General features: G+C 41.9%; 1 protein-coding gene across 2 annotated transcripts in view; it reads right to left on the reverse strand.

Annotated features, from left to right (window-relative positions):
- Nucleotides 1-14,320, reverse strand: part of GNG4 (G protein subunit gamma 4) — an 84,982-nt gene that overhangs the window by 23,270 nt on the left and 47,392 nt on the right. For both annotated transcript variants that reach the window (XM_036919306.2, XM_036919305.2), the window contains exon 3: nt 13,822-13,930. In XM_036919306.2, coding sequence (XP_036775201.1) covers nt 13,822-13,920 — 99 coding nt within the window. In that variant the 5' untranslated portion in view covers nt 13,921-13,930. The remainder of the gene's footprint in view (nt 1-13,821; nt 13,931-14,320) is intronic.

Raw genomic sequence — 14,320 nt, forward strand, 5'->3', positions numbered from 1 at the left:
GAGTGGAGCAAGACTGGAGGCAGAGCAACCACCCCCAGCTCCTGCAGTTGGCCAGGCAATAAATGCGACCAGGAAGATGGAGATGATGGCTAGATCTAAGAAATGTTTGGGGAGCAAAACTGGTAGGATTTGGAAATATGTTAGGTATATGAGAGGGAAGAGACCTTATGGTCTGATGGACTGGTTGAATGGTGGAAAACAAGACAAAGGATAAGAAGAAAAACCCAGGATGAAATATAAAAACAGTCATTTTTGGATGTGCCAATCCTAATGTTTTGGTGGACTGACTGGTTGGCACCTAGATATACAGAACAAAAGCTCAGGGGGCTGGGCTAGAGATACAGGTGTCTAAAAAGGTCACTGGAATAGATTAATTTACCCAACTACTAGATTCAGGATAGAATGCTTAAGATTACCAGTGTTAACCAGGTGCAAGATCTAGTAATGGAGACAGAGATGGGAACAGAAATACCCCGGAGTAGCTTGTATCTGCTTGAAAGTGGGAGAGCAGAATCACAGCTACCACATTTTACACTTAGAGAGGGGATTCTGGGTTAATTAAGGATTGGTTTAAATTCTGAAATAAAACTGAAAAAATTTTCATCTTGATTCTTAACTGAATGACAAAACAAACTTTGAAGGATCTGATAGCTACATATAAAAAATGAAATAATAAAATAACTAGGAAAAATATAGGTGAATGTTTATATAATTTCTGTATGGGAAGGCTTCTATATAAAGCAAAGGAATCCAGAAGGAAATATTGGTAGTTTTGACTATAAAAATGAAATCATTAGTACATCAGAAATAACCAAAGACTAAATTAAAAGGCAAACAGCAAACTGGGGAAACTATCTATAACACACAATATGCAGGAAACTCTTACTAATCATAAGAAAAAGGTAAGTATCACAATAGAAAATTCACCCTTTGAGTGAGCGTGGACAGCCACATGCAGAAGAATGAAACTAGGCCACTATCTTGTATTACACACAAAAACTAAAGCAAAATAGTTTAAAGACTTGAATGCAAGGCCTTTTGAAAACACTTAACACTTGTTAGAAACAGAAATTTATTCTCAGGATAATACACAAAAGCGCAGGTTGGGAGGTTCACCGCCTTTCCCCTGCCACCTCCCCTGCTCTCTGAATGCCAAAACCAGCTTAAGGAAACAGGCAATCACAATCAAACTGATATAGCTCAAAGAATGGTGTTGGGAAGAGTTTGGAGGAAACAGACACTCACACTGCTGGTATGCGTATAAACTGGCACCATTGTTCACAGGGAAATTTGATACTGATTAAAATATTTTGAAATATAAGATTTCCTTTGGCCAAGCAATTTCTAGCAGGGAGGAATTTATCCTGAAGAAACAATCAGACATGTGCAAACATTATGTATCAGTGTGTTCACTGCAGTGTTTTTTAAAAAGTAACTGGAAGATAATGGAGAGGTCCAAGGATAGGAGATCAGTTAAAAAAATCATTGTACATCAGATGATAGAGTAAAGGGATACTAAAACTGAACTTCTAGGAGAGTATTTACTGACCAAGATATATAATCACAAAATACTATTCAGTGATAAATCAGGTTGCAAAAAGTACTATGTACACTATAATCATGATTTTACAAAATGAAAAATAAACAGCTCGATCTAAAAACAAGAAAATATACTGGTTAAAGATTAAATTTTCTTCTTAATACTTCTCTGTATTTTCCAAACTTTTCTGAAATAACTGCATGTCATTTTCATGAACAGAGAAATGACATTATTTTTAAAACAAGAATGAAAGTGCCCAGATAAGTAGACCTAGTTTCTCATATTCTCATTTTAAGCTCTGGATAATCCATCTCTCACTTTGAGGCACCTTAAGTATGCTACATGCTTAGGGATATATCTAACTTTCTCTCATAAAGTCATGGTTTGGAAAAAATTCTAAACAGAGTAAGTAGAGTATATGTAAAGTCCATCTTGAACACCTGTAAATTCGATTTTTGTGTCCTTGCATTTCCTAACAAAAATATTTTTGATCACATATTCTCTTTTCTTTTAAGCACCAGATTACAAAAGCTCAATGGCAAAGAGTAAATGGGAGGGGGATTCTCAAAATGGCAGCATGAGTAGGGTGGCAGAAATCTCTGGCCAAAATTGAAAACAAAGAGTTACCAGAAGATAGAGTGCACCAGCCAGGCTACATCTACATCTGTGAGAACTCAACATCTCACAGAAAGGGTAAGATACAAAGCTGTAACCCAGCGGGACCCGAGCACTCCCCCTACCCCAGCTCACCGACAGGAGGAAAAGAATCAAGAGTGGGGAGGGAGTAGAAGCACAGGACTGCCAAATAACCAGCCCTAGTACTCTGCCCCAGGAGCACAGACACACATTGCATGGTGTACTGGGTATTAGAGAAATGGAAAAGCAAAATCCGAGACTAAGACTGCAAACAGGTTTCCATAGCCAGCTGCCCTGGGACAAAAGAAAAGTGGGCACTTTAAAAGCCTTAAAGGGACAAGGGTTTAACAGGTGGACAAAATCATCCTGGCACACTCAGCCCAGCAGGCTGGGAACTTTAAGGAACTTCAGGTGCCCTAACTCCCTGGGTGACAATGCAGCACCAAAGTCCATCACAGCGATAGGCCTGCCATTCATTCCCCCCACCAGCACTGTAAGTGAACCAGCTGATCTGCCATTGCTGTGGAACAACCAGGGAGCAGCCCCGCCCACAGCAAATACACAGACGCTTCTCCCAGTGTGTGGCTAACCGGGCCAGACCCAGAGGCTGCCCCCTGCCTGCAGTCAACTGACACAGACAGCAGAGAATGGTGTAGAGTCCAGAAGGCACAAAGGGGCTTTATTCGCATGGCAAACGTGCAGTGCTTGCCTGCAACCCCCGGTAGTGCCCTAGGCCATCCCAAGGGCCACCCTGCCCATGGCATCTCAGAGGATCAACCCAGAGGCTTCCCGGTGCATGCAGCTGACCAGCACAGCACAGGCAGAGGAAGCTGGAGTGGAGTCTGGAAAGCACGTAGGAGCTCTGTTCTTGTGGTGAACGCGCTGATCGCCTGCAACCACCGCCAGTGCCCTAAGCCATCCTGAGGGCTGCCCCACCCACAGTGGCTCAGGGGCTTAATCCAAAAGCTGCCCCCTGCATGTGACTGACCAGCATAGGTGGGGGAACCTGCACGGAGTCTGTGAAGCACGTAGGGGCTCTGTTCTCATGGTGAACATGTGCTGATCTCCTGCAACAACTGCCAGTGCCCTAGGCCATCACGAAGGCTGCCCTGTCCATGGCAGCTCAGGGGATCAACCCAGAGACTGATCCCTGTGTGTGGTTGATCAGCACAGGCAGCAGAGACAGACAAGGAAATGAGCAAGCAGGAAGGGACTTTGTTCTCCCAGCTGACACACGCACCACTCGTGGGCAATCACTTACATCACCGTGAAAAAGTAGAATAATATGTTCAGTCCAAAATCCCTCAAACATCAGAGAGAGGGCCTGGTGAGACTTAAATAACCAATCTTCCTGAAAAAGAATTCAAAATGAAAATCATAAGCATGCTAATAGAGCTACAGAGAAATATGCAAGAGCAAAGGGATAAATTCTGGAGGGAGATAATAGAAATGAAACAAACAATAGAAGGATTTAAGAGCAGACTGGATGAGGTGCAAGAGACTGTTAATGGAATAGAAATCAGAGAACAGGAATACAGAGAAGCCGTGGCAGAGAGAGATAAAAGGATCTCTAGGAATGAAAGAATATTAAGAGAACTGTGTGACCAATCTAAATGGAAGAATATTCATGTAACAGGGGTACCAGAAGAAGAACAAGACAGAAAAAGGGATAGAAAGTGTCTTTGAAGAAATAATTGCTGAAAACCTCCGCAAGCTGGGGTAGGAAATAGTCTCTCCAACCATGGAAGTCCACAGATCTCCCAACACAAGGGACCCAAGGAGGACAACACCAAGACATATAATAATTAAAATGGCAAAGATCAAAGGCAAGGACAAAGTCTTAAAAGCAGCCAAGAGAGAAAAAAGGTCACCTACAAAGGAAAACCCATTAGGCTATCATCAGACTTCTCAGCAGAAACCTTACAGGCCAGAAGAGAATGGCATGATATATTCAATGCAATGAAAAAGAAGGGCCTTGAATCAAGAACACTGTATCCAGCAAGATTATCATTTAAATTTGAAGGAGGGATTAAACAATCCCCAGATAAGCAAAAGTTGGGGGAACTTACCTCTCACAAACCATCTCTACAGTAAATTTCAAAGGGACTGCTCTAGATGGAAGTGCTCCTAAGGCTAAACAGATGTCACCCAAGAAAATAAAACCACAGCAAAGAAAGTACACCAACCAAATACTAATTAAATACAAAATAAAAGCAGATACCCAAAAAATCAGTCAAGGGAAACACAAAGGAGTACAGAATAAAACACCTAACATATAAAGAGTGGAGGAGGAAGAAAAAGATGGGAGAGAAATAAGAATCATCAGACTGTGTTTATAATAACATAACAAGTGAGTTAAGTTCGATGGTCAGATAGTAAAGAAGCTACCCTTGAACCTTTGGTAACCACGAATCCAAAGCCTGCAATGGCAATAAGTACATATCTATCAATAATCACCCTAAATGTAAATGGACTGAACGCAACAATCGAAAGACACAGAGTAATAGAATGGATAAAAAAGCAAGACCCATCAATATGCTGCCTACAAGAGACTCACTGCAAACCCAAAGACATACACAGACAAAAACTGAAGGGATGGAAAAAGATATTTCATGCAAACAATAGGGAGAAAAAAGTAGGTGTTGCAGTATTATATCAGACAAAATAGACTTCAAAGAAAAGAAAGTAACAAGAGATAAAGAAGGATATTACATAATGATAAACCAGGCAGTCCAACAAGAGGATGCCAGAACCAGTTGGAGATACCATTATAAATATCTATGCACCCAACACAGGAGCACTTACATATGTGAAACAAATACTAACAGAATTAAAGGAGGAAATAGAATGCAATGCATTCATTTTAGGAGACTTTAACACACCACTCACTCCAAAGGACAGATCAACAGACAGAAAATAAATAAAGAGACAGAGGCACTGAACAACACACTAGAACAGATGGACCTAACAGACTTCAACAGAATGCTACACCCAAAAGCAGCAGGATACACATTCTTCTCAAGTTTGCATGGAACATTTTCAAGAATAGACCACATACTAGGCCACAAAAAGAGCCTCAGTAAATTCAAAAAGATTGAAATTGTATCAAACAACTTCTCAGATCACAAAGGTATAAAACTAGAAATAAATTGTACAAAGAAAACAAAATGGCTCACAAACACATGGAGGCTGAACAACATGCTCCTAAATAAACAATGGATCAATGACCAAATAAAAACAGATCAAGCAATATATGCAGACAAATGAGAACAACAGCACAAAGACCCAACTTCTGTGGCATGCAGAGAAGGCAGTTCTAAAAGGAAAGTATATAGCAATCTATGCCTATTTAAAGAAGGAAGAACAATCCCAAATGTATAGTCTAAATTCACAATTATTGAAACTGGGAAAAGAAGAACAAATGAGGCCTAAAGTCAGCAGAAGGAGAGACATAATAAAGATCACAGAAGATATAAATAAAATGGAGAAGAATAAGACAATTAAAAAATTAATGAAACCAAGAGCTTTTTCTTTGACAAAATAAACAAAACAGAAAAACCCCTAGCCAGACTTATTAAGAGAAAAAGAGAATCTACACACAAGAACAGAATCAGAAATGAAAGAGGAAAAATCACTATGGATACCATAGAAATACAAAGAATTGTTAGAGAATACTATGAAAATCTATATGCTAACAAACTGAATAACCTAGAAGAAATGGACAACTTTCTAGAAAAATACAACCTTTCAAGGCTGACCAAGGCAGAAACGGAAAATCTAAACAGACCAATTACCACAATGAAATTGAATCGGTAATCAAAAAACTACTCAAGAACAAAACCCCTGACCAGATGGATTCACCACTGAATTTTATCATTCAGAGAAGACATAATACCCATTCTCCTTAAAGTTTTCCAAAAAATAGAAAAAGTTTTCCAAAATTAATATTCCCAAACTCATTCTATGAAGCCAGCATTACTCTAGTACCAAAACCAGGCAAAGACCCCACAAAAAAAGAAAACTACAGACCAATATCCCTGATGAACATAGATGTAAAAATACTCAACAAAATGTTAGCAAACTGAAGGCAAAAATACATCAAGAGGATCATACACCATGATCAAATGGGATTCATCTTAGTGATGCAAGGATGGTATAACATTCGAAAATCCATCAACATCATCCACTACATCAACAGAAAGAGACAAAAGCCACATGTTCATCTCCATAGATGCTGAAAAAGCATTCGACAAAATTCAACATCAATTCATGATAAAAACTCTCAACAAAATGGGTATAGAGGGCAAGTACCTCAACATAATAAAGGCCATATATGACAAACCCACAGCCAACATTACACTTAATAGCGAGAAGCTCAAAGCTTTTCACCTAAGACTCGGAACAAGACAAGAATGCCCACTCTCTCCACCTTTTTTCAGCATAGTACTGGAGGTCCTAGCTACAGCAATCAGACAACATAAAGAAATAAAGGGCATCCAGATTGGTAAGGAAGAAGTCAAACTATCCCTGTTTGCAGATGACATGATATTGTACATAAAAAACTCTGGGAAATTCACTCCAAAACTACTAGAACTAATATCTGAATTTAGCAAAGTTGAAGGGTACAAAATTAATACACAGAAATCTGTTGCATTCCTATACACTAGGGATGAACTAGCTGAAAGAGGAGTCAGGAAAACAATTCCATTCACAGTTGCATCAAAAAGAATAAAATACCTAGAAATAAACCTACCCAAGGAAGTGAAAGACCTATACCCTGAAAACTACAAGACACTCTTAAAGGAAATTAAAGAGGATACTAATAAATGGAAATTCTTCCCATGCTTTTGGGTAGGAAAAATTAATATTGTCAAAATGGCCATCCTGACTAAAGCAATCTATAGATTCAATGTAATCCCTATCAAAACACCAACAGCATTCTTTAATGCACTGGAACAAATAGTTCTAAAATTCATATGGAACCACAAAAGACTCCAAATAGCCAAAACAATCCTGCAAAGGAAGAATAAAGCAGGAGGGATCTTGCTTCCCAACTTCAAGCTCTGCTACAAAGCCACAGTAATCAAGACAATTTGGTACTTGACAAGAACAGATCCATAGAGCAGTGGAACAGGATAGAGAGTCCAGATATTAACCCAAACATATATGATCAATTAATATATGATAAAGGAGCTGTGGATATACAATAGGGAAATAACAGCCTCTTCAACAACTGGTGTTGGCAAAACTGGACAGCTACATGTAAGAGAATGAAACTGAATTACTGTCTAAACCCATACACAAAAGTAAACTCAAAATGGATCAAAGACCTGAATGTAAGTCATGAAACCATAAAACTCTTAGAAAAAAACAGGCAGAAATCTCTTGGAAATAGACATGAGCAACTTCTTCATGAACATACCTCCTGGGAAGGAAAACAAAAGCAAAAATGAACAAGTGGGACTATATCAAACTAGAAAACTTCTGTACAGCAAAGGACACCATCAGTAGAACAAAAAGATATCCTACAGTATGGGAGAATATGTTCATAAATGACATATCTGATAAGGGGTTGACATCCAACATATATAAAGAGCTTATCATGCACCTCAACAAACAAAAAGCAAATAACCCAATTAAAAAATGAAAAATGGGCAGAGGATCTGAACAGACACTTCTCCAAAGAAGAAATTCAGATGGCCAACAGGCACATGAAAAGATGCTCCGCATCGTTAGTCATCAGAGAAATACAAATTAAAACTACAATGAGATACCACCTCACGCCAGTTAGGATGTCCAACATCCAAAAGACAAACAACAAATGTTGGTGAGGATGTGGAGAAAGGAGAATCCTCCTCTCCTACACTGCTGGTGGGAATGTAAATTAGTTCAACCATTGTGGAAAGCAGTATGGAGGTTCCTCAAAAAACTAAAAGTAGAAATACCATTTGACCCAGGAATTCCACTCCTAGGAATTTACCCTAAGAATGCAGTAGCCCAGTTTGAAAAAGACATATGCACCCCTATGTTTATCGTACCACTATTTACAATAGCCAAGAAATGGAAGCAACCTAAGTGTCCATCAGTAGATGAATGGATAAAGAAGATGTGGTACATATACACAATGGAATATTATTCAGCCATAAGAAGAAAACAAATTCTACCATTTGCAACAACATGGATGGAGCTAGAGGGTATTATGCTCAGTGAAATAAGCCAGGTGGCGAAAGACAAGTATGAAATGATTTCACTCATCTGGGGAGTATAAGAACAAAGAAAAAACTGAAGGAACAAAAGAGCAGCAGACTCATATAACCCAAGAATGGACTAACAGTTACCAAAGGGAAAGGGACTGGTGAGGATGGGTAGGAAGGAACGGATAACGAGGCAAAAAGGGTGTTACGGTTAGCACATGTAATGTGGGGGGGCGCACGGGGAAGGTAGTGCAACACAGAGAAGACAAGTAGTGATAATATAGCATCTTACTACGCTGATGGATAGTGACTGTAATGGGGTATATGGTGGGGACTTGAGAATAGGGGTAGTCTAGTAGCCATAATGTTGCTCATTACCAAAAAAAAAAAATGAGTTAATGGGAATATTCATTTTTTCTAAAGGTTTTTCCCTTTTTCAAACTTTCCTCCAGATTTTTCTGAACTCTCCTGAAGAAGGATTGTGAACAATTGTCATTATTTGTCACAACATAATCTCTTTTACTTCAACCCCTTTCAGCGTTAGTCTCACTTCAGCCACTGTCTTTTGGGCTTTAGCTTTTAGAGTATTTATCATCTGACTCTCTTCTTTCCTGCCCTCATTGTTTTAGTCATCTGCAGAATGCAGGCTGATATAGAATGGGTTGATGCATCTGTCAGGATTTGGCAAATCAAGCTGGTGTTGACCAAATGAACCTCAGCTGAATGGCAGCTTTTTTAGGGACTGTTAAGTGCATCCCACAGCTGTTTAAGTTATCTACCACAGGCCACAGGGCACATAGAAAGATTGGGCATCACATTGCTTAGCAGGTCTGTGAGCTGTTTCCTGGTCCCAGCTGAGAGTCATTGGTTTGCTCAAAGGTGTCCATTCATCTCCAGAGCCTATCAAGTCAAAGCCCATGGGGTTGGCCCAATGTCAGCAATCTCCTTTCCTCTGGGGCAGGAAAATAAGGGCACCCGCAGGGATGCCACATGGAGAGGCAGCTTCCAGAAGCCCTCCTGCGAGCCTGTGACCTGGCCTGCTCAGGACCTGTGTACGTTGCCCACAGCACAACATCTTGGGCTAGACAAGCTGGCTCCAGCGACCAGCTTTTCCATTTAAGCCTCTTATGCTTTGCTTGTTCGAATCTGCCATAATTGTCCTGGAAATCTTCCATATTCAGTGATCAATGTCATATATGTACTTTCCCAGTAAGATTTTGTATTGCTTGATCCTTAATAGGAGAGAAAAAGAATAAGGCTATGGGTATTTTCTTCCTGAGAATCAAACTAGTTTCCAAAACTAGTTCATGTGCTCTTTATTTCTGTTTTAGGATCCTGAGTAGTATTTTCTAAGCGTTTTGCTAATGGGGAGGCCATACAGGTTCTAGGTTGAATCATCCTGTGCTTATAGTACATGGAGTACATGTACCTTTTTTTTAGCAGCTGATATATATGTTCTCAGTAGGAGCACCCACCTTGGTTGGGAAATGCCCTGATGAGCTTCTAAGCAGGACAGAAAAGAGTCGCATGGGTGCAGGGGGAGAGGGTGGGCAATAACTTGGGGAGAGGGCTGAGAGGGGGAGGTACTCAATGAGCATTAAATGAATGAAGGTGGGGGAGGGGTGGGCAGGGGGCAGAGGTCATGTGTAGAGAGGGTCTCTGACACCACTGTGCATGGCTTTGAGGTCTGGTTGTGATTCCTGTGGTGTAAAGCCTCCCTTCTATGTCCTCTACAACATCTGGACCCAAGTCTCCATTAGCAGTAGTGCTTTTGTGCAGATGATGCTTTTAAGGGACCAACAGGACTTTAAGATGGTAAGATATTTAGGCTACATTTGTCCTCCAAGAACTGCTCAAACTCTCTGAGTTCGCACTATTAGTTTTTCTTATCTGTACAACCCAAACACCTGCTTAATGCAGCTATTTCCCCCCCTTTCTGCCCCCCTAATGGACCTTCCCTTTCTTCCCATGAGCTGCAAACACCATCCTTCCCCATGACACACCCTTCCAAGCATGGCGGGCCCAGAGGCAGTCTCTGCAGCTGGCTACACACCATGCTAGCCATGGGGCTCCTTCTGGTTTCAGGCCTGAAACTGTCCTGGCCAGCTGCCCTCCGGGCCTGTCTGCTGTGCTTCCCCTGGGGAGCCAGCCCTGTGGGATCATAATTGCGGTGTTTTCGCCCATGAGGGTCCAGTTGTTTCCCTTGCTGCTTGTTCTTCCCTCTCTCTGGCCCATTGAAAGGCATGCAATACTCCCTTTTCTGCAATCTCATCTTGTAGCCAGCCTGTCCTTGTTCCCCTTCATCTGGCCCTGGCACTCCCATCACTGTTTGTTTGAGTTCAGCGAATTCTTTCAACATTCTACTTTCACTGGCTAGTTGATAAAAACATGCACTTTTTTTTTGTAAGAGCTGCATCAAGTAGATTTACCCCCAAAGCCACACTGTGCCCTGAAGCAAGACATGCCTAGTGCTTAAAACCAAGTGTGAGCTTCACACCCATTAGGAGGGCTATTATAAAATAGAAAAGGAGAGTAACAAGTATTGGCAAGGATGTGAGGAAAATGGAACCCTTGTGCATTGCTGATGGGGATGTAAAATGGCACAGAAACTGTGGAAAGCAGTACGGTGGTTCCTCCAAAAGTTGAACACAGAATTACCATATGATCCACTTTTGTCAAATTGTAAAGTAAAGCAGTTCCACTTTTGGGTGTAGACCCAACAAAATTAAAAGCAAGGATGCAAACACTTATACACCCATGCTCACAGCAGCATTACTCACAAAAGCTAAAAGGTAGAAACAACCCAAACGTCCATCAACAGATGAATGGATGAACAAAATGTGGTCCATACACACAATGGAATATTATTCAGCCATAAAAAAGAATGAAATTCTGACATGTTACAATGTGGACAAACCTTGAAGACATATGCCAAGTGAAATAAGCTGGTCACAAAAGGACAAACACTGTGTGATTCCACTTATATAAATGAGGTATTAGAGTTGTCAAATTCACAGATACAGAAAACAGAAGAGGTTTCCAGAGGCTGGAAAATGAGGGATTTTGGCAAAAGTGGTTTCTTTTTGGGATAAGGCAAAAGTTCTGAAGATGGGTGGTGGTGATGGCTGCACGACATTGTACTTAATGCTATCAAATTGTGAAGTAAAGCAGTTCAAATGGTAAATTACACATTGTGTGTAACTTATCATGATTAAAACCAATAAATGTTCAAGGTTCTGTGAGTAAGAAACAAAATGTGTGATTGTGTAGCTGTAGCAAGGATGTAGCTCCTCAGGGCCACCTCTCTTCTCAGGCAGCCCTGGGTCATCTCTGCAGTGACAAAATCACCCACTCTGAACCTCATCTGACATGGCTGTCACTGGCCTGTCCCTGGAATTACCTCAGTCTACAGATGCCTCCAGGGAGGCCCCTACTGGGATTCCAAAACATAGCTGCCACAGGAACACTCCTGCCTGTCTCTCTGAATACCATCTGAGTAACAAACTTGATTTCTCCTCCTCCTTTAAGAGGCTGTGCATGTGCCTTTAGTGACTCCTGAAGAGCCCCTTCATTGTGGGGACACCCCAACAGTGACTCCTGGTGGTGACTGTCACAGGCAAGGCTCTGTTATTTCACAGCTTATCTTCCTTGCTAAGGTGGAACTCCCTGGCGTGGCTACTGTCCTGTTACCCAGACCTATGTGTGCTGTCTTTCCAGTCCTCTGGCCATGGAGCTTGACAGCTGGGTTCTAACTCCTTTCTGCCTAGTGGCTCCATTTACTCTCTAAGTTCTGCTACATTTCATGGTGCATTTGCCTCTCCAATCCCACCTTTGCACTCTGCTCTACACTACATAGGCCTTCTTTATCTCTTTGTCTCTCCTGATTTACTTTGGTGGCTTCATCTGCCTACAGCTTCTGATGACTTTATCTACTGCTGACAGCTTAGCTAGTCTCATGGGCTGGGCTTCATACCCAATCATCACCGAGATCTGCGTCTGAGCGCATAGCACCTCACAGTTGCCCAAAGTTGCCTTCCCAGCCTTCTTTCAAGTCCAGCTGCTCAAGATGAGCCATGGTAGGCTCCCACTGGCCTTCCCTGCTCCTCCAGTATCACCTCAGAACCAGCTCACAGCTCACAACTCCATGAAATCTCTAAGCAGTGACAGGAAGCATCCCATTCCAGTTTATGTCCCAGGACCACGCCTGGTGCATAATGGGTGCTCAGGCATGTTTATCTCATGAGTGAATATTCACCACAGTCTCATCCTCTCCACAAATGCTTGTCTTTGCACCACTAGAGCTCCTAGTGCCGCAGGCACTCATAGATCCATTTCTACACTAATGGGGTGCTCCCTCCTTTAGAATGATTTGTTTCTGCCTCCTTCCTCTAGCCTACAGATCAAGGAGTAGAGTCTAATTTGTAGTTGGTATCAGTATGTGCAAGATGCAGATGTTCAAGTAACACCAGTCCACTCAGCCCATCTGTATTGTACTGTATTCCCTCTTTGCTTCTTACATTGTTGTGTCACTTCCTGTGCCCATTACTGCCTCCTCGGATAGCTCATACACAGAATCCCCAGGGGAAGGGATTAACTTTCCTTATGGAGGCAGAAGCAGGGGCTATCTGCCCATAACTCTAGCATGAGGGATGGTCTCGGTGGAGGGAGCCTTGAGGAGGGACTGCGTGCTCTGCCAATTGGCGACTTTAAGAGTTGCTTATTGCCCTATGGATTCTGTCCTTTTTGAATCCCAGGTGTCTGGTTGAGACACCTGGTTTTATGTGCCCAAAAACCACAGACACATTGAACTTGAGTTTCCTGGTGTCAGATCTCTGACGGGGTTCCAACTTCATTACTGTCCATGAGCCTAAACTACATTTCAGAGCCACATGCTTTGCCTAGACTTCTGTGTGCTTCTAAGTGGCATCCGGAGAATAGGTGGCTTCCTCTTGCTTCAGCTCTCCCAGCATGAAAACCCCTATGCTCATCAGTGAAATGAACATGGTCAGAGGTGACTGGCACCTTTCTTCACTTTCTCCAAAAGAACATTTAACCCACACGTTGTGTGGTTCCATGCTTCACTTCTCAGCAGTGCTCCTGTCAAAATATCCAACGTTGTCTAACCTCAAAGTCACTGGATCAGGCAGCTAAACTAAGACTGATCTCGTTGTTAAACTCTCTCACTTATTGGCATGACAACAGAGCTAAACAGAGCTCAGATGAACATGAGCCTATTTTTGGCGACTCCTCATGGAATTTGTGCACACTGTATTTTGCATCATTTGAATCCTTGGGTACACTTGGAACTCTCGCTTGTAAATGTTACAGCTGCCAAGGTTGGCTGGATGCTCTGCTGGATGATGTATTAACTCTTCCGAGGCTGCTTTGGAAATAGGAGGAATGTTTTGAGCTGGGTTTTAGTCAGAGTGAGGCTGGCTCGCAGGTGCTTACCTTCACCCTGTCCATACAGGCTTCCATCTTCAGCTGCTCCACAGCCTTCCTGGCTTGGGAGATGCTCGTGGTGCTGTTATTGGACATGACTTCTTTCATTCTGCTGCCCCTGAAACACCAAAGGGAAAGGGCTGGAAGTTCTGCTTTTGCCAATGGAAGGCAGCGCCGCTTTGACTCTCTCCCCTCTTCCACCACCTACACTTCTCTGCCGAGTCAGGGACCACTTGGGAGTGAACCATCCTGGGATAAGAAAGGAATGTTTTACTAGAGTGATGGGAATGACATGATGCTTTTGTTTGGAAAGACTTTCTCCCATTGCTCTAGTTACTGTACTATCCCCACAAGTATAAGTAATACCCTGACATCTGCATATTGGGGGAGAGGGGAAGCAATATAAGCTATACTGTTATAGTACAGCGGTAGAGTATAGAACATAAGTAATACCCTGAAATTTATTACTAGAAAATCCTCTATATGAGAGTCTAGCAATAAATCACTT

The sequence above is a fragment of the Manis pentadactyla genome, chromosome 8, assembly GCF_030020395.1.
Source record: "Manis pentadactyla isolate mManPen7 chromosome 8, mManPen7.hap1, whole genome shotgun sequence".
In the NCBI taxonomy this organism is placed as follows: domain Eukaryota; kingdom Metazoa; phylum Chordata; class Mammalia; order Pholidota; family Manidae; genus Manis; species Manis pentadactyla.